Below are 19,414 nucleotides of genomic sequence, written 5' to 3'. Positions count from 1 at the left end.
AATTGCTGTTATTTTGGGATCAAATAAGTGAAAAAAATTTCTAAAATTTCAGGAGAGAGAACTAAGAGTTTAAATTCTACTTTAGTGCTAGGTATAACATAGAACCAAACAAACTAAGGGAGAATTGCACAAATAAAAGCATGGGCTTTGGTGTTAGGCAAATTTGGGTTGAATTCTGACCTGACTAAGCCTTTTGCAAACTTGAGTGACTTTCACCTATCCACGAGTCTTTGTTTCTATTCTGTATGTTAGGGGTAATAATAATAGTGATGATTAAATAAGATAAGGTTTTTAAAGAACTTGGAACTCGATAAGCAGTTCAATCTAATTTATTTATTTATTTAGAATTTCCCATTCTCAGTGATAGTTGAACTCTAAATTCAGTGTCTGGTGCCGCAGGAGATTAGGATGGTGACAAAGACATCTACTGCAGGGTTTTTCCATTTGTCCTGCCATGGACTGTGATGGATTTAGCTACTAAATGTGGTAAAACTAAGAACATAAGAGAATGTCAGTGGAATGACATTTTACTTACCAACCTCTATCTATTTTTCCCACTAAAATTTACAATAGTAGCCATGATGACATAGTGAAAAGTTCTCATTTAAGCTGTCATCTTATATTTCAGATATGAAAGATAGCGTGTTTCAGAAATTAGTCAAAAATCTAGAAAAACAGGGCTTCCCTGGTGGTGCAGTGGGTGAGAGTCCGCCTGCCGATGCAGGGGACACGGGTTCGTGCCCCGGTCCGGGAAGATCCCACATGCCGCGGAGCGGCTAGGCCCGTGAGCCGTGGCCGCTGAGCCTGCGCATCCGGAGCCTGTGCTCCGCAACGGGAGAGGCCACAACAGTGAGAGGCCTGCGTACCAAAAAAAAAAAAAAAAATCTAGAAAAACAGAATTACAGGTAATAAACTTCAGCCAAATTCTTCATGTACTCATGAAGTCTTCTTATATTAGTACAAATGGAAGTGATTTATCTGTGTAAGTTTTAGTTTTTTGAATTTGAGCATAACCATGACGATTTAGCATCTTTGGAATATCAAGCACAGACTAGATGTTCAACGGTTGTTTGTCTGAGAGATGGAGATAGATTGGGCTGCTTAATCCACACAAGCCAGTTGCTTTATTCTCTTCCATAATTATAGATGTTACCCTTAACTCCAGCCTGTAACCTTAGAGATGTACTCTTAGTCACAAGAAAAACTGAGACAAATTAACTCTCGTGATGTCATCTAAAAAAATCTATATATGCTTTATTGACAATAAATCAGTAGCATTATCTTTTCTAAATAATATGTTATTATAACTAAAATTAGCTCTCTTGAAGCATTAAGATCAATCATTTTTTCATGGATAAATGTTTAGACTTCAGGTGACTGCCATGCATTTTTTGGGTAATCCTCTCAGATCAGCTCAATTTTTCTCTTTAGAAACAGAAGAAATCTTTTTTTTTGGCGGGGGGGTGGTAGGGCAGGGGGAAGAGGATAGGATGACTATGAGTTTTAGAAATTATCAAAGTTTAACACATATTTTATTGATGAAACAGACTTCTATTTATGAAGAAATAGAAAAGGTTATTTATACATGTATGGTTTTTACTTATTGTACTTTCTAGTGAGCTGGAATGGATTGATTTTTAAGGTATGCAGAGTAGTGTTCGGAGGAGCCTAATGATAATGCTAGCAACAAAGTAGAGTTACTGAAACATATATTGCTCATTGTATATTGCTGTGTTAAATGTTATTTTGGCAGTGTTTTATAGAGAAGGCTTTGAGATAAGCAGTTAGTCTTATCTGATACAGTGCTTACTAGGGACCAGAGTTGTTACTAGGAAATTTTGCAGATGATACTGTGTGGGTGAAAAGAAGAAGGAAATAAATATGAAATAAGGATAACTTTTACTAGAAACTATAGTATATAAGATAAATTAGTTCTCAGATGAAGGTGTAAGAGGTAATAGGTGATATTATCTCAACAGAGGAAGAGATCACTTGGGATTTTGTGAGTTTAATAAACTTGATGTACCTTTCACAAGAATATTTAAAGTCCCTAGAAGTTGTATTTTAATTTTGTATGTGCTGTCCATCGGCTATTAATTTTGAGTTTTAATAGAGTGTTCATTTACTTATCAGTTAAGAAATCTAAGTATCTGCAAAAGTTTGGATTCTTTGTATAAAAAGAGAGTGTTCTTCTAAGGCTTACTTAGCCTTTTCTTATCTCTTTCATTTTTGTAAGTGTCTGATCTTCTTTTTAACATATTTTATATTGTGGGTCTTCATTTTCAACATTTTTACTCTCAAACTCTTTTGCCTTAAGGGAAGATTTACAAACTGCTCTGTTCTTCAATGATTTATATATTATGTCTCTTTCACTGCACCTGTTACTATCTTATAACTTTACAGTGGTCAAGGTTTTTAAATTTGAAACCTGTTTGCTATAGGGAAATGTCTTCTTCATGAAATGAGTTCACCTCTATTGCCACACAATAAAAAAACTCCCAGCTTTTGGGAGCTTCTGGCTTCCTTATGAAATAAGGATAGACTTTTGCTTCTGAAGTGTTTTAGGGTTTTTTTTTTTCTTTAGATATGGAGGAAGAGTAGGAAGTATGGTCCTTCTTTTAAGAAACAGGAATATCTATGTTTATAAAATAAATGAAAAGAAAATTAAGAAACTCTAAAGCTCTAAATGGAAGAATTCACTAGAAATTAGCTATTTGGATGATAAAAATTTGTCCACCATCCACATTTAACAATGATTCAAAGTGTTTGTGGATCTTATACTGCTTACATAGTTTTGCAGTTAGTGGTCCTTCAGAAAGTTTGTCCCTTATAACTCCATTATGTGAACTGAATATGCTATGCAGTATTCTATGTGAAAGGGTATTTTAGGAGGAAAGACACAAAACTCAGCAATTATTTCAAGAAAATTGTTGAAGATTTCCATTGTTTCTTTTAAAGAGGTGGACTTCATTTAGTCAGGTAGACTTTTCTTTAACATCTCCAATCAAGTAATACTTGAGGAAAAAGGTTCCATAGAAAGACATCCATTGAAGGCCAGGAACATCTACAGATGCAATGTGATCTCAGGCAATGAAGCATGTGGCCCTTCATTGGCATTATATGATAACAGGAGGATCTTCTGGCAGAAGAGCTGACTTTTGCTGAGTTCTGCATGCTGCCCCTCCAAACCCATCTTTGATTGGCACCTATGCCCTATTGAAACTGGCATCACACCTTCTGAATGGGCACAGTGCCAGCCTAGCAGATGGATATGGGCAAAAGCATGCCAGAAACCCAGTATGTGCATCAAGTTTAAGTATCAGGGGCCCAAACTCCCATCCAGGGATATAAAAACTGCAGTCTGTTGAGAGCTTTTTGTGCTTAAGGTTAAAGGACATGCCATTTCTACTCCAGCTTCGAGGTTGATTAATTTCGAAAGTCAAACAGGAGCTCCTGTGGCTGTGTCAGGCAAAATTCTGTCTTTGGTGAATGAGAATTACTACTTCATGTAGGGAAGAGAAAGTATTGTAATGAAGTGTCCAATGAGAGTTAGTCTCCCGCAAGGGCCTCCAGCACTTAAGCAGCATGCATTCAGTGGAGATGAATATTTCTGTTCTCCAGCAGAGCCAGGTGCATTCAAAGCCAGATCTTCAACCTGCTGCAGTAAAGAACCCTAAATTTAGAAAGGGCAGGTAAAGTTTGGAACTCCTTGGTGGCAGCTCTCACCCTGAGCTGATGACACTTCACAAAAGTGTGTAAAGGAGATGAAGGAAAAACTAAATAAAAACCCTTCAGATTACTTCAGCCTGAAACAGACAGATCTTTAACAAACCAAGGGAAAAAGTTTAGTCCCTTCTCCTCAATGCAGAAATTCTTCTGAATTTTATATCAATAAAAAGTTAGTTTACCAAAATGTTAGAACCAACTTAATGCATAAGTAACAAAGCTTCCTATTCTAACATTTATTTCATTGCATGTCTATCATGTATATAAACTTCACTTCTTGAATAATGGATTTTGCATAAAATTGAGTTCTAAATATCATATTCCTTATGATCGTCTCACACCAGCTACAGAACTGGGCAAAAAAAAAAAAAAGGGCATCATTCCTTGTGATCACTCTAATCATATCCCCTAAATGCTCTTAAATTTACAGGAATGCCTGTAAGACCAGCTGTGGCCAAGAGAAGCTTTTTCATAATCACCTTAATAGCCATTGCTTTTTCTTTTCCACTGTGTAAACTTTATCTATGGAGCAGATTCCATGAGACCATTGTGAATACTTCAACGTATTCAAAACATATAACTGCCACAAATTAAACTACTAAAACTAAAGCTGGTGCATTGTAACTGCCAAGTAAAACTGGCACGTCCCTCTGTCAGACTGCGGGAGAGTATGCCATACAGTCCTCAGAAAACACAATTCATCCAGAAGCACTCTTGTCACTTGCTCTGATATTAAACCAGAGAAAGTGACATTAATTAAAGAAGTGACGTGAGCCAACAAAGGCAATGAAATTCTAAGCTTTGGCTCATGTGCAGACCTTACTCCGACTTGCTCTGCTTAGGTATCGTGGCCATTTCTGAAGAGGAGTGTGGCTACTTCCCTTCTCCTCCTCCTTTCATCTTTCCATTCTGAAACATCATTTTCAAGCAACTAAAATTTCATACCCAGGGTTGCACTAGCCAGTTGGTACACTGGTAGTCAATGCAGGGTTTCCCAAAATAGTCATGTGGTGGCATGTGATGCATTTACTGCACTTGGTAACTGCATGAGATGAACAACAACTAGAGACAGAAGAGAGTTCTTACTTACAAAAAGGCAAGCAACAGCATAATCGAGTAGGGTACCTAGATTCGGTAGACCGGGAGCTAGGGGAGTCTGTTGCTAGGATCGCTGGTGGAAACGAATGATGGCTGGTAGGCCTTATGAAAATTCTAACATGCTAACGAGCCAAGCAGGGGAGTAGCCACAACTTTTCTCACTCTCTCTTTGTTCCTTCCTGTAGTGTGCCCTTTCTCAGTGCTTATCTTGTTTCATATGATTGCCATTTGTATACTGTTTACCGTCCATCAACACTAGATTCTAAACTCCTTGCAGGTATTCTCTCAGAGTGCTTAGACAAGGCCTTGCATACAATAGCTTAAATAAAAATGGTTGGTTAAATTAACTCTAAAACTAGTCTGTTCAGGAAAAATAAGTTTCCCAACAATTAGGTTATCTGAGATGAAATTTTGTTCTCTATATACTATTAACATGCAGCATGTGTGTAAGGCACTGTCCTTTTAGATTTAGAGACATCGTTTTGTATATTTTGGGGAATTCGAGGGGAAAGAAGTTTCTGTTCATTCTCTTTCCAAGTATGTTTTTTAAATACAAGAAGCCATGTACTTAATCCATAGATTATAGGATTTATTGGGGAAAGTCTACTTTGCTAATGCTTAGTGCAGAGAGAGTTAAAAAAAAGGACATTATATTAAGACTAAATAGTTTTGTGTTTAGAATGAAACAATTCTACTGAGTAGCACTTAATTGAAGTAGACCTAACAGCAAGTATAAACTTTTGTGGAGGAAATAGGTGGGGTTTAATGTTAAATGGATTGACTTATAGGCGTGTAACATGCAAAAGAAATCCACTTTTCAAAGGATATAAAGACAACTTTAACAGAAAATAAATTATTGGAATTTCTTTTAATCCGAGTGAATGAAAGGTTTGATTAAGAGTTTTGTACATAGTCAGAAGCTTTTGTTATAGTTTCTGGGCATGGGTGTTTTATATTTGAGATCAGGAATTTTCTATGTATGTAATTAGTCGTGAGGTTTAATGTACATTTTTCATATCAGGCAGACAATGGCTTCAAAGAGACAGCAGCACTGCAAAGGAGCAAGAAAAGAAGGCCAAAGTTGACATACACAGAGGCAAAACAGTGTAGGAAAAATCAACACGTTTTGCAAAATCAATCATTGAAAATGTGTCAGTGTTCAGGAGACTGCCTTTAATTTGCAATCCAAGTGAAAAAGAGTATTTAAATATGAGAGGCAGTATTATTGAGCCCAGCATGCCTGCTACCACTTGTTTGACTAGCTCAGAATAGAACACTGAGAGGCAAGGGCTCAAAGTTAAATGAACATTTATACATTTTAAAATCAAATGAAAGATTCAGAGTATATTCATGAATTAAAATTTTTTTCAGAACCCTAAATTTAATCAGCTGGAATTACTTTTAAAGTGTCATTCTATTTAACTTTTGGGAATGATGAATTTGCCTTTTAATAGGGATGCTGTATTTTATCATGAAGATGAAACAAACCGTCTTTTGTTAATTATTCCCCAGAGACACTGACCATTTTTCTCTCCTATGCTTAGTGTGGAGTAAAGGCAGCTTCCCGCAAATTTATATCAAGCAAGAGCAATCAGAAGCTACAACATGTGTGAAAGAGGCTCATGGAGAGCATAGTGTCCATTGTAGGTGTTCTGAGTGCTACCTAATGAAGTTCTCAGAGGTAATGTTACCAAAGCCTCACTATGGAGGCTATGAACACGGGACATAGAACAGTAAAAAGGAATGAAAGCAAGAATCTCCGGTAAAGTGTAGCAGATGAGTCAAGTGTGTCTGGGGCATACTGCTAGGGATGGTTCTTGAAATCTTTTTTTAGGAAATCATCATCAACAACTGCTGCTAAAATCTTTTACTTAGTGTGTGCCATGCTCTGTGTTAAATGCTTTATATGCATTATTTCATTTAATCCTCTCAGCAGCTTGATAAGGGACTTATTGAGGCTTAAGAATGGTAAGCAATTTGTCTCTATGCTATAGTTTTAATAATTGCCTCCATCTACATTTGAACTCAGGTTTCTTTGCTCTCCTGATTGATGTCCTTTGTCAAAGAACACTTTGAATTTATTCCTAGCCAGAGAAAATAGTGGCACATGACATGCTTGTGACATGCTCATTTCTAAACTAACAGTGAAATATCTAATTGATAGTATTGGCAGCTAATGTAAGAAATATGTTAGTGATGATGCTGATAATGGTGTCATTTTCATTCAGACTGACGACGTGAGGTGCAGATCATCCGTGATACGTTTTTAATATTAAGTTCACAAAATCTTTGAAAGACCATCTGATATTTATAGCAAGTCTAGTGTTAAGAACTAGAAAAAATACATACACTAAAAAATGTACTATACCTAGATCAAACAATATTTTTATGAAAAAAAAGTAAGAATAGTCAACAGTGCATACAAACTGATGATAAAGATTTGGTAGGTTTTTCTGCTTTTTAAAAAATGAGTAAATTTATTTAGTTTATAGGGATTTTATGCATTTGTTTTAAGGCTAATAACCAACAGGAAGATCAGAAGAAGCCTCTAAATCCCTATGATACAGTTTTAATAAGCATCATGTAAAAATATTTTTACAGATATTATTTTCTTTTTTTTTTTTTTACATCTTTATTGGGGTATAATTGCTTTACAGTGGTGTGTTAGTTTCTGCTTTATAACAAAGTGAATCAGTTATACATATGTTCCCATATTTCTTCCCTCATGCGTCTCCCTCCCTCCCACCCTCCCTATCCCACCCCTCTAGGTGGTCACAAACCACCGAGCTGATCTCCCTGTGCTATGCGGCTGCTTCCCACTAGCTATCTACCTTACGTTTGGTAGTGTATATATGTTCATGCCTCTCTCTCACTTTGTCACAGCTCACCCTTCCCCCTCCCCATATCCTCAAGTCCGTTCTCCAGTAGGTCTGCGTCTTTATTCCTGTCTTACCCCTATGTCCTTCATGACATTTTTTTTGCTTAAATTCCATATATATGTGTTAGCATACGGTATTTGTCTTTCTCTTTCTGACTTACTTCACTCTGTATGACAGACTCTAGGTCTATCCACCTCATTAGAAATAGCTCAATTTTGTTTCTTTTTATGGCTGAGTAATATTCCATTGTATATATGTGCCACATCTTCTTTTTTTTAACATCTTTATTGGGGTATAATTGCTTTACAATGGTGTGTTCCTTTCTGCTTTATAACAAAGTGAATCAGTTATACATATACATATGTTCCCATATCTCTTCCCTCTTGCCTCTCCCTCCCTCCCACTCTCCCTATCCCACCCCTCCAGGCGGTCACAAAGCACCGAGCCGATATCCCTGTGCCATGCGGCTGCTTCCCACTAGCTATCTACCTTACGTTTGTCAGTGTGTATATGTCCATGACTCACTCTCGCCCTGTCACAGCTCACCCTTCCCCCTCCCCATATCCTCAAGTCCATTCTTCAGTAGGTCTGCGTCTTTATTCCTGTCTTACCCCTAGGTTCTTCATGACATTTTTTTTCTTAAATTCCATATATATGTGTTAGCATACGGTATTTGTCTTTTTCTTTCTGACTTACTTCACTCTATGACAGACTCTGGGTCTATCCACCTCATTACAAATAGCTCAATTTCGTTTCTTTTTATGGCTGAGTAATATTCCATTGTATACATGTGCCACATCTTCTTTATCCATTCATCCGATGATGGGCACTTAGGTTGTTTCCATCTCTGGGCTATTGTAAATAGAGCTGCAATGAACATTTTGGTACATGACTCTTTTTGAATTATGTTTTTCTCAGGGTATATGCCCAGTAGTGGGATTGCTGGCTCATATGGTAGTTCTATTTGTAGTTTTTTAAGGAACCTCCGTACTGTTCTCCATAGTGGCTGTACCAATTCACATTCCCACCAGCAGTGCAAGAGTGTTCCCTTTTCTCCACACCCTCTCCAGCATTTATTGTTTGTAGATTTTTTGATGATGGCCATTCTGACTGGTGTGAGATGATATCTCATTGTAGTTTTGATTTGCATTTCTCTAATGATTAATGATGTTGAGCATTCTTTCATGTGTTTGTTGGCAGTCTGTATATCTTCTTTGGAGAAATGTCTATTTCGGTGTTCTGCCCATTTTTGGACTGGGTTGTTTGTTTTTTTGTTATTGAGCTGCATGAGCTGCTTATAAATTTTGGAGATTAATCCTTTGTCAGTTGCTTCATTTGCAAATATTTTCTCCCATTCTGAGGGTTGTCTTGGTCTTGTTTATGGTTTCCTTTGCTGTGCAAAAGCTTTTAAGTTTGATTAGGTCCCATTTGTTTATTTTTGTTTTTATTTCCATTTCTCTAGGAGGTGGGTCAAAAAGGATCTTGCTGTGATTTATGTCATAGAGTGTTCTGCTCTAAGAGTTTTCCTGTGTTTCATATGTTTTCCTCTAAGAGTTTGATAGTTTCTGGCCTTACATTTAGGTCTTTAATCCATTTTGAGCTTATTTTTGTGTATGGTGTTAGGAAGTGATCTAATCTCATACTTTTACATGTACCTGTCCAGTTTTCCCAGCACTACTTATTGAAGAGGCTGTCCTTTCTCCACTGTACATTCCGGCCTCCTTTATCAAATATAAGGTGACCATAGGTGCGTGGGTGTATCTCTGGGCTTTCTATCCTGTTCCATTGATCTATCTTTCTGTTTTTGTGCCAGTACCATACTGTCTTGATTACTGTAGCTTTGTAGTATAGTATGAAGGCAGGGAGCCTGATTCCTCCAGCACCATTTTTCGTTCTCAAGATTGCTTTGGCTATTCGGGGTCTTTTGTGTTTCCATACAAATTGTGAAATTTTTGTTCTAGTTCTGTGAAAAATGCCAGTGGTAGTTTGATAGGGATTGCACTGAATCTCTAGATTGCTTTGGGTAGTAGAGTCATTTTCACAATGTTGATTCTTCCAATCCAAGAACGTGGTATATCTCTCCATCTATTTGTATCATCTTTAATTTCTTTCATCAGTGTCTTATAATTTTCTGCATACAGGTCTTTTGTCTCCTTAGGTAGGTATATTCCTAGATATTTTATTCTTTTTGGTGCAATGGTAAATGGGAGTGTTTTCTTGATTTCACTTTCAGATTTTTCATCATTAGTGTATAGGAATGCCAGAGATTTCTGTGCATTAATTTTGTATCCTGCTACTTTACCAAATTCATTGATTAGCTCTAGTAGTTTTCTGGTAGCATCTTTAGGATTCTCTATGTATAGTATCATGTCATCTGCAAACAGTGACAGCTTTACTTCTTCTTTTCTGATTTGGATTCCTTTTATTTCCTTTTATTCTCTGATTACTGTGGCTAAAACTTCCAAAACTATGTTGAATAAGAGTGGTGAGAGTGGGCAACCTTGTCTTGTTCCTGATCTTGGTGAAAATGCTTTCAGTTTTTCACCATTGAGGACGATTTTGGCTGTGGGTTTGTAATATATGGCCTTTATTATGTTGAGGTCAGTTCCCTCTATGCCTACTTTCTGGAGGGTTTTTATCATAAATGGGTGTTGAATTTTGTCAAAAGCTTTCTCTGCATCTATTGAGATGATCATATGGTTTTTCTTCTTCAGTTTGTTAATATGGTGTATCACGTTGATTGATTTGCGTGTATTGAAGAATCCTTGCATTCCTGGAATAAACCCCACTTGATCATGGTGTATGATCCTTTTAATGTGCTGTTGGATTCTGTTTGCTAGTATTTTGTTGAGGGTTTTTGCATCTCTGTTCATCAGTGTTATTGGCCTGTAGTTTTCTTTTTTTGTGACATCCTTGTCTGGTTTTGGTATCAGGGTGATGGTGGCCTCGTAGAATGAGTTTGGGAGTGTTCCTCCCTCTGCTATATTTTGGAAGAGTTTGAGAAGGATAGGTGTTAGCTCTTCTCTAAATGTTTGATAGAATTCGCATGTGAAGCCATCTGGTCCTGGGCTTTTGTTTGTTGGAAGATTTTTAAGCACAGTTTCAATTTCAGTGCTTGTGATTGGTCTGTTCATGTTTTCTATTTCTTCCTGATTCAGTCTTGACAGGTTGTGCATTTCTAAGAATTTTTCCATTTCTTCCAGGTTGTCCATTTTATTGGCATAGAGTTGCTTGTAGTAATCTCTCATGATCTTTTGTATTTCTGCAGTGTCAGTTGTTACTTCTTCTTTTTCATTTCTAATTCTATTGATTTGAGTCTTTTCCCTTTTTTTCTTGATGAGTCTGGCTAATGGTTTATCAATTTTGTTTATCTTCTCAAAGAACCAGCTTTTAGTTTTGTTGATCTTGCTATTGTTTCCTTCATTTCTTTTTCATTTATTTCTGATCTGATTTTTACGATTTCTTTCCTTCTGCTAACTTTGGGGTTTTTTTGTTCTTCTTTCTCTAATTGCTTTAGGTGTAAGGTTAGGTTCTTTATTCGAGATGTTTCCTGTTTCTTAAGGTAGGATTCTATTGCTATAAACTTCCCTCTTAGAACTGCTTTTGCTGCATCCCATAGGTTTTGGGTTGTCTTGTCTCCATTGTCATTTGTTTCTAGGTAGTTTTTGATTTCCTCTTTGATTTCTTCAGTGATCACTTCGTTATTAAGTAGTGTATTGTTTAGTCTCCATGTGTTTGTATTTTTTACAGATCTTTCCCTGTAATTGATATCTAGTCTCATAGTGTTGTGGTCGGAAAAGATACTTGATACAATTTCAATTTTCTTAAATTTACCGAGGCTTGATTTGTGACCCAAGATATGATCTATCCTGGAGAATGTTCCATGAGCACTTGAGAAAAATGTGTATTCTGTTGTTTTTGGATGGAATGTCCTATAAATATCTATTAAGTCCATCTTGTTTAATGTATCATTTAAAGCTTGTGTTTATTTATTTTCATTTTGGATGATCTGTCCATTGGTGAAAGTGGAGTGTTAAAGTCCCCTACCATGAATGTGTTACTGTCGATTTCCCCTTTTATGGCTGTTAGTATTTGCCTTATGTATTGAGGTGCTCCTATGTTGGGTGCATAAATATTTACAATTGTTATATCTTCCTCTTGGATCGATCCCTTGATCATTATGTAGTGTCCTTCTTTGTCTCTTCCAGTAGTCTTTATTTTAAAGTCTATTTTGTCTGATATGAGAATTGCTACTCCAGCTTTCTTTTGGTTTCCATTTGCGTGGAATATCTTTTTCCATCCCCTTACTTTCAGTCTGTATGTGTCTCTAGGTCTGAAGTGGGTCTCTTGTAGACAGCATATATATGGGTCTTGTTTTTGTATCCATTCAGCCAATCTGTGTCTTTTGGTGGGAGCATTTAGTCCATTTACATTTAAGGTAATTATCAACATGTATGTTCCTATTCCCATTTTCTTAATTGTTTTGAGTTCGTTATTGTAGGTCTTTTCCTTCTCTTGTGTTTCTTGCCTAGAGAAGTTCCTTTAGCATTTGTTGTAAAGCTGGTTTGGTGGTGCTGAACTCTCTCAGCTTTTGCTTGTCTATAAAGGTTTTAATTTCTCCATCAAATCTGAATGAGATCCTTTCTGGGTAGGGTAATCTAAGTTGCAGGTTTTTCTCCTTCATCACTTTAAATATGTCCAGCCAGTCTCTTCTGGTTTGCAGAGTTTCTGCTGAAAGATCAGCTGTTAACCTTATTGGGATTCCCTTGTGTGTTATTTGTTGTTTTTCCCTTGATGCTTTTAATATGTTTTCTTTGTATTTAATTTTTGACAGTTTGATTAATATGTGTCTTGGTGTATTTCTCCTTGGATTTATCCTGTATGGGACTCTCTGTGCTTCCTGGACTTGATTAACTATTTCCTTTCCCATATTAGGGAAGTTTTCAACTATAATCTCTTCAAATATTTTCTCAGTCCCTTTCTTTTTCTCTTCTTCTTCTGGAACCCCTATAATTCGAATGTTGGTGCATTTAATGTTGTCCCAGAAGTCTCTGAGACTGTCCTCAGTTCTTTTCATTGTTTTTTCTTTATTCTCCTCTGCAGTAGTTATTTCCACTATTTTATCTTCCAGGTCACTTATCCGTTTTTCTGCCTCAGTTATTCTGCTATTGATCCCATCTAGAGTATTTTTAATTTCATTTATTGTGTTGTTCATCATTGCTTGTTTCATCTTTAGTTCTTCTAGGTCCTTGTTAAATGTTTCTTGCATTTTCTCTATTCTTTTTCCAAGATTTTGGATCATCTTTACTATCATTATTCTGAATTCTTTTTCAGGTAGACTGCCTATTTCATCTTCATTTGTTAGGTCTGGTTGGTTTTTATCTTGCTCCTTCATCTGTTGAATTATTTTTGACCATGTCTTTTTTCATTGGATAATAATTTTTTAAATTAATTAATTAATTAATTTTTTGGCTGCATTGGGTCTTCGTTGCTGCACAGGCTTTCTCTAGTCATGGTGAGTGGGGCCTACTCTGTTCCTGTGCGTGGGCTTCTCATCGCAGTGGCTTGTCTTTGTTGCAGAGCATGGGCTCTAGGTTTGTGGGCTTCAGTAGTTGTGGCACGCAGCCTCAGTAGTTGTGGCTCGCGGGCTCTAGAGTGCAGGCTCCGTAGCTGTGGTGCACGAGCTTAATTGCTCTGCGGCATGTGGGATCTTCCCGGACCAGGGTTCGAACCCATGTCCCCGGCATTGGCAGGCGGATTTTTAACCCCTGCGCCACCAGTGAAATCCTGGATAGTAATTTAAAGATACAGTATTTAGAAAACTAGGTCTTTTTAAGAGTAAAATAAACAAAAATAAATACTTGGATAAGTGAAATGTTGATAAAGAATATGTTTCTTTATAGAATTTGTTCAGATGCCAAAATATTTTATATATAATAGAAGTATAGTTTTTGAAAAAGTATTCAGTTTTGCCAAGATATTATTACACAATAGTAATTTATTATGTACCTATAGATGATTTTATGAAAAAAATATAACATTTCATGAAGAGGCAAATCTTTAAGTGTTTTTAATGGAGATAGTTATTAGATATTGCAAAGCTAGTTTTTATGCTATGATACTTTTTTCTTGGGAGTATATACATAGCAAGGAAAAGAATGAACAAAATATATTACTTTAGAATACATGTTATTGAGTGCTTATGGTGATATACAGTTATTAATTTCAGTTTCTGGAGAATGTGAAGAAAAATGCTGTTCATTATACTTGATCTTGTTTTTATTAAAAGATCATGTGTTACAGTTCTAACGTATATCTCCAGTGTCATATGTGAGTATTACAATTGGGCCTGAGTATTAGTTATGTAAACCTTCTGTCTTATAAAGTGTTAGGAGGGTGGTAGAAGGAAAAGTAGTAAAACCCACTAAAAAATCTCCACACAATACACTTCAAAACAAATGAAAAGAAAGCAAAACGAAGTTGCGTACCTAATAGACCATTGTTGCTATGTGATGGAAAGGGGAAGAAAAACATTGTAAGACTTCTGTAGTATCAGAATTACTACTTCATCAGAAAGCTTTTGACCAAGTACAAATGTTCTGAAATTAACTAGTTTAATGTAAATGGAATGCATTATGGAATCTGTCTTAAAAATAAGAGGTTTTTATTCGGGGAAGGGCTTTTAAGTTCTTTCTGACCCTGAAAAATCTGTGAGATCCTGAAAGATGGTGAGAGATATTGAAACATGGATAGAGGTGTAAGGAAAGAATTGACCCAGCTGAGCAAAGAATTAGCTATACAACTAATGAGCAAGCAAAATAAATCTAAGACACAGAAAAATGATGTAAAGAGAACATCAAGAAGAAAAAGTAATGGTTCTGTTATCTTTTTATGTAGTATAGTTTTGGATAATAAGAACATTACATGAAAAGGTAAAGACTTTCAAAACAGAGACCATAATGAAAGATATAAGAAAGATTTCCCTTATTTGAAACCTAATTTCAGCATGAATATTAGCAAGTGTATCAAAAAGTGAGGGTGGAGCCAAAGTTCTTACATAGTAGCTTGTTAAGCTTGAAATGCAGAATGTATAATATCATTTCAGGGAGGGAGTTCAGGAACTACTTCAGCCCTTAATTCATAGACTAACAATAGAATAACTTCATAATAGCTAAGAGAAATATGGCTATCATTCCAGTACACTATCTGGCCAAACTCAATGCCTCTTAAGAGAGAAGGAAACATTTGAGGACTTAGGAAATCTGAAATCATTTTATAACAGATTACCACAAAGATAAAGTAGACTTGAAAGTATATAAGTGAAAAAGACTTCCAAGAAATAAATGAATTACAAAAAGATTTGATGACACAAAGTAAAAAGTTTAGTAAAAACTGGACTTACGAATATAATTTTATAATGCAATTCACATTTCTAAAGTAGATTAAAGAACTGTGGTTAGGAAATATAGGGTTAAGAGTTAAACGGAAAGGTTGGTACATATCAACTCTTCAAGCAAGCTCGAAATGTTTAGTTAATAATAATAATAATAATGAAAACATCTGAATTAGGGTATATCAGTGTGAAGAGTGTTTAAGAAATAGATAAATGGATTGAAAGGTAGTCTATTATAAGATAACATATGTAATATGTACCACAACCAGTAAGTAATCAGTGAAGGAGAGCAAAAAAGAATAACAGTAATATAAATGTACAGTGTCGTATTATAATTCAATTGCCAATTACTACATTAGATAAAAACTGTCTGAAATCCCCTATTAAAGAATGTCATTGACAAAAACCCCATAATCACTTGCCAAAAGAGAAATACCTAATACAATAAAATATAAAGACACTAAAAGATCAAGTTTTTTAATGCACGTGTAAGCAAAGAGTAAGATAAGCGTTTTTAAAATTGTTTTATATTCCGTAGTAAAAATTATTAAGTGAACTAAACAAGGACATTATGTAATGGCAAAAGGTTAATAAAGCCAAGTGAAAATGTAATCATAGAATTCAATATGACCAGAATGCTACTGTTCGTTTTTCTTAGAGAAGAAGGAAAATCTAGCAGGTGTTCAATAAGAACATGTTACAAATATAACTAGAGGTATTATAAACAGTCAGGAAATGACAAATCAATCACCAGTAGGTCTTCACACTGGTCTTTATGGAACCCAGGTATACAGGTGAAAGGAGTAGGGGCTGTGGTCACTCCACCCATGTTTCAACCTGAGCATTTCTGCTTTGATCTGTTCTTTGTATCAGGCTGCCAAGAAACATCCTGTTACTAAAACAGTTGAAGATAACTGGTTATGCTACAATAATTAATAAGCTACAGAGTTGAATAAGCAATTAATAAGAAATGATTTATATTTGGAGGGGACTTAACAGCATTATAGAGAATAAGACCTTTCTTCCCCAACTGTACAAGAACTCATTTTAAAAATTGTGCGTGGTGATTTATTAGTAGTAAATGTAAAGAAAAATCAGAATTTTTATATGTCATAGTCTTGGAACCCAAGCATGGAAATCAATACCAATATTGTCTTGCTTGTTTTGTTTATGACCTGCATTCTATCTCAAGTTTCTACGTATTCAAATAGTGTTTAATTTAAGTTCACCTCCCCCTTGAAGCCTACTGTTTTCCTTTTTGCATTTTCTGCCAAAGTTGTATATTGTGTGTTTGTTTTCAATAATATTTTTGCCTCTCTTTTGTCAGAGACAAAATTTTGGAGAATTGACATTTTTAATGTTGATTCTTCAATCCACAAATAGAGTATCTCTCTCCATTTCTTTAGGTCTTCGATTTCTTTCATCAGCATTTTGGCTTTTGGCATATTGGTCCTGTACATGTACTTTTAGGTATATATGTAAGTTTTTCTCTTTTTCTTTTTAAATTTTTGATGCTATTAAAAATGGTATTGCTTTTGTAATTTTGGTTTCCAATTGTACATTATTAGTATATAAAAATACAGTTGATTTTTGCTTGTTGACTATACGTCCTATCGTCTTGGTAAATTTACTTATTAGTCCTAGGATTTTTTTTTTCAGATTCTTTGGAATTTTCTATATAGATAATCTTGTCATCTTGTCATCTGCAAGTAGGGATCACTTTATTTCTTCCTTTCGAATCTGTGTACTTTTTGTTTCCTGACTCCTTGCACTGGCTAGGACTTCCAGCACTTTATTGAGTAGGAATGGTGAGAGTGGACGTCCTTGACTATTCCCAGTTTAAGGGAGAAAGCATTCAGCCCTCATCACTTAGTATAATGTTAGCTATAGGTTGTTTGTAGTATTGTTTTTCAAATTGAGGAAGCACTCCTTACTATACTGAGAGTTTTTATCCTGAATGGGTATCGAATTTTGTCAGATACTTTTTCTGCATCAATTGATAGGATCATTTGGTTTTTCTTTTTTAGATTCTTAATATGGTGGATGACATTGATTTCTTTTTTTTTTCTTTTGCATCAGCATTATGAGGGGAGGATATTGGTCTATAGTTTTCTTTTTCTTTCTTTCTTTTTTTTCCCCCCTACTGTCTTTGTTTGGCTTTGGTTTTGGTTTTAGGGTAATGCTGGTTTCATAAAATGAGTTGTGAATTATTCCCTCCTTTTTTGCTTTCTGGAAGTGAATATATAGAATTGATGTTACTTGTTTTTCATGTGTTTTGTAGAATTCTACAGTGAAGCCATCTGGGGTTAGAGATACCTTTTTCCAAAGGATGTTTGTTTGTTTGTTTGTTTAGAACTTGATTTCACCTGGGACTTGTTTGGTTATTTGCTTCATATCAGGTAACTTTTAGTAGTTTGTGAATTTTAAGCAATTGTTCCATTCCATCTAAGTTGTCAAATTTCTATGTATAGAGTTGTTCATAGTATTAGTTTATTATACTTTTAATGTTAGCAGTTTCTATAGTGATACTCCTTTTTCATTCCTTATATATGGATCATTTTTCTCTTTTTTTGCTTTTCTTTTTTGTCAGTCTTGACAATGGATTTGTAAATTTTATTGATCATTTCAAAGAAACAGCTCTTGGTTTTGTGGATTTACTGTATTTTTCTGTTTTCAATCTCACCAGTTTTTTTTTTCTTTTTTGTCTCCTTCCTTCCATTTGTTTTGGGTTTAGTTTGCCCTTTTTTCCCCCTAATTCCCTTAGGTGGAAACTTACTTATTTGAATCTTTCTTCTTTTGTAGTATAAGTGTTCAATGCTAAATTTGTTTCTAAGTCCTTCTCTGACAGAATCCCACAAATTCTGATATGTTTTAGTTGTCATATATTGCATCTATATTAACTTAAATTCCCCCAGACCATATTATAATTTTTGCTTTAACCATCAAACACATTTTAACTGAAGGAAAGCGTAATCCATTACATTTTCCCAATATTTACCATTTTTTTCTCTTCTTTTATTCCTGATAGCTCACATTTCCTTGTATGATTTTCTTTTCTTTTCTGAATATTTCTTTAGCAATTCTTATATAGCAGATCTGCTGGCTATGGCTACTCTTAGTTATTCTTCACTTGAGAATGTCTTTATTTAGCTTTAATTCCAGAAGGATATTTTTGCTGGATACTGGATTGACTGTTCTTTTCAGCACTTCAAACATGTTGTGACTCTTCCCTCTGGTCTTCAGGGTTTCTGATGAGAAATCCACAGTAATTTGAGTCATTTTACCCTGTAGTTAATTTATTTTTTACTCCAGCGCCTTCCAAGGTTTTTCTTTGTTTTCGCTTTCAGTAGTTTGATTATATATGTCTGGGCATTGATTTCTTTGAGTTTATCCCCATGGGGATTCACTGAACTGTAGGTTTATGTATATATAAAATTTGGGACATTTCAGCCATTATTTATCAAATATTTTTTCAGCACCACACTCTTACCTCTCTACCTCTGGAACTCCAATATCATGAGTGTTAAATGTTTTGTTATTGCCTACAGGATCCTGAGACTCTGTTCAATTTTTCCATACTCTATCTTGCTGTTTTTCAGGTTGGATACATTTTTATTGATCCATCCTAAAGTTCAGTGACTCTTTCATGTGTCATCTCTATAATCATACTGAGCCCAATCATGAATTAAAAAAATTTTTTTGTCATTGTATTTTTCATTTCCAAAAGTGTCATTTAACTTTTTCTTTGTATATTCTATGTCTTTGATGCATTGTCTGTCTTTCCATTTGTTCCAAAAGTGGAACATTTTTAAAATAGTTGCTTTGAAGGAACATTATTTATTTGCTGGAACATTTTTTAAATAGTTGCTTTGAAGTCCTTATCAGATAGTTCCAAAATCTGTATAATTTTGGCATTGATGTCTTGAATTAGTGTGGTGATTTTGTTATAATTTATTAACTAAAGTCCATAGTTTACAGTAGGGTTCACTTATATAGTACAGTTTTATGGGTTTTGACCAATGCATGATGTCATGTATCCACCGTTATAGTATCATACAGAGTAGTTTCACTGCCCTAAGTTTCTTCTGTGTACCACCTATTTATCCCTCTGCCCCCTGTTCCAGAATGGCATACAGTTGGAATCATACATTATGGAGTCATTTCAAACAGGCTTTTGTTTCCTTTGGGTATACCCAGAAGTGGAATTGCTAGATCACATGGTAGTTCTAGTTTTAATTTCCTGAAGAACCTCCATATTGTTTTCCATAGTGGTTATACCAGTTTATATTCCTACCAATAGTGTACAAAGCATTTCCTT

At 35.3% G+C, this 19,414-nt stretch overlaps 1 protein-coding gene across 8 annotated transcripts in view; it reads left to right on the top strand.

The window, feature by feature from the left end:
- Positions 1-19,414, top strand: part of VRK2 (VRK serine/threonine kinase 2) — a 97,673-nt gene that overhangs the window by 6,578 nt on the left and 71,681 nt on the right. For 5 of the 8 annotated variants that reach the window (XM_089923150.1, XM_089923148.1, XM_089923152.1 and 2 more), the window contains exon 3: positions 16,503-16,574. The exons of the other annotated variants lie outside the window; for them this stretch is intronic. In XM_089923150.1, coding sequence (XP_089779276.1) covers positions 16,503-16,574 — 72 coding nt within the window. The remainder of the gene's footprint in view (positions 1-16,502; positions 16,575-19,414) is intronic. 8 annotated transcript variants of the gene reach the window in all.

This window comes from Delphinapterus leucas, chromosome 13 (assembly GCF_059928025.1).
Source record: "Delphinapterus leucas isolate spDelLeu-1000000601 "Yukka" chromosome 13, BTC_Dleu_Yukka2, whole genome shotgun sequence".
NCBI classification, from domain to species: domain Eukaryota; kingdom Metazoa; phylum Chordata; class Mammalia; order Artiodactyla; family Monodontidae; genus Delphinapterus; species Delphinapterus leucas.
This window is presented reverse-complemented; position numbering and strand designations above follow the sequence as displayed.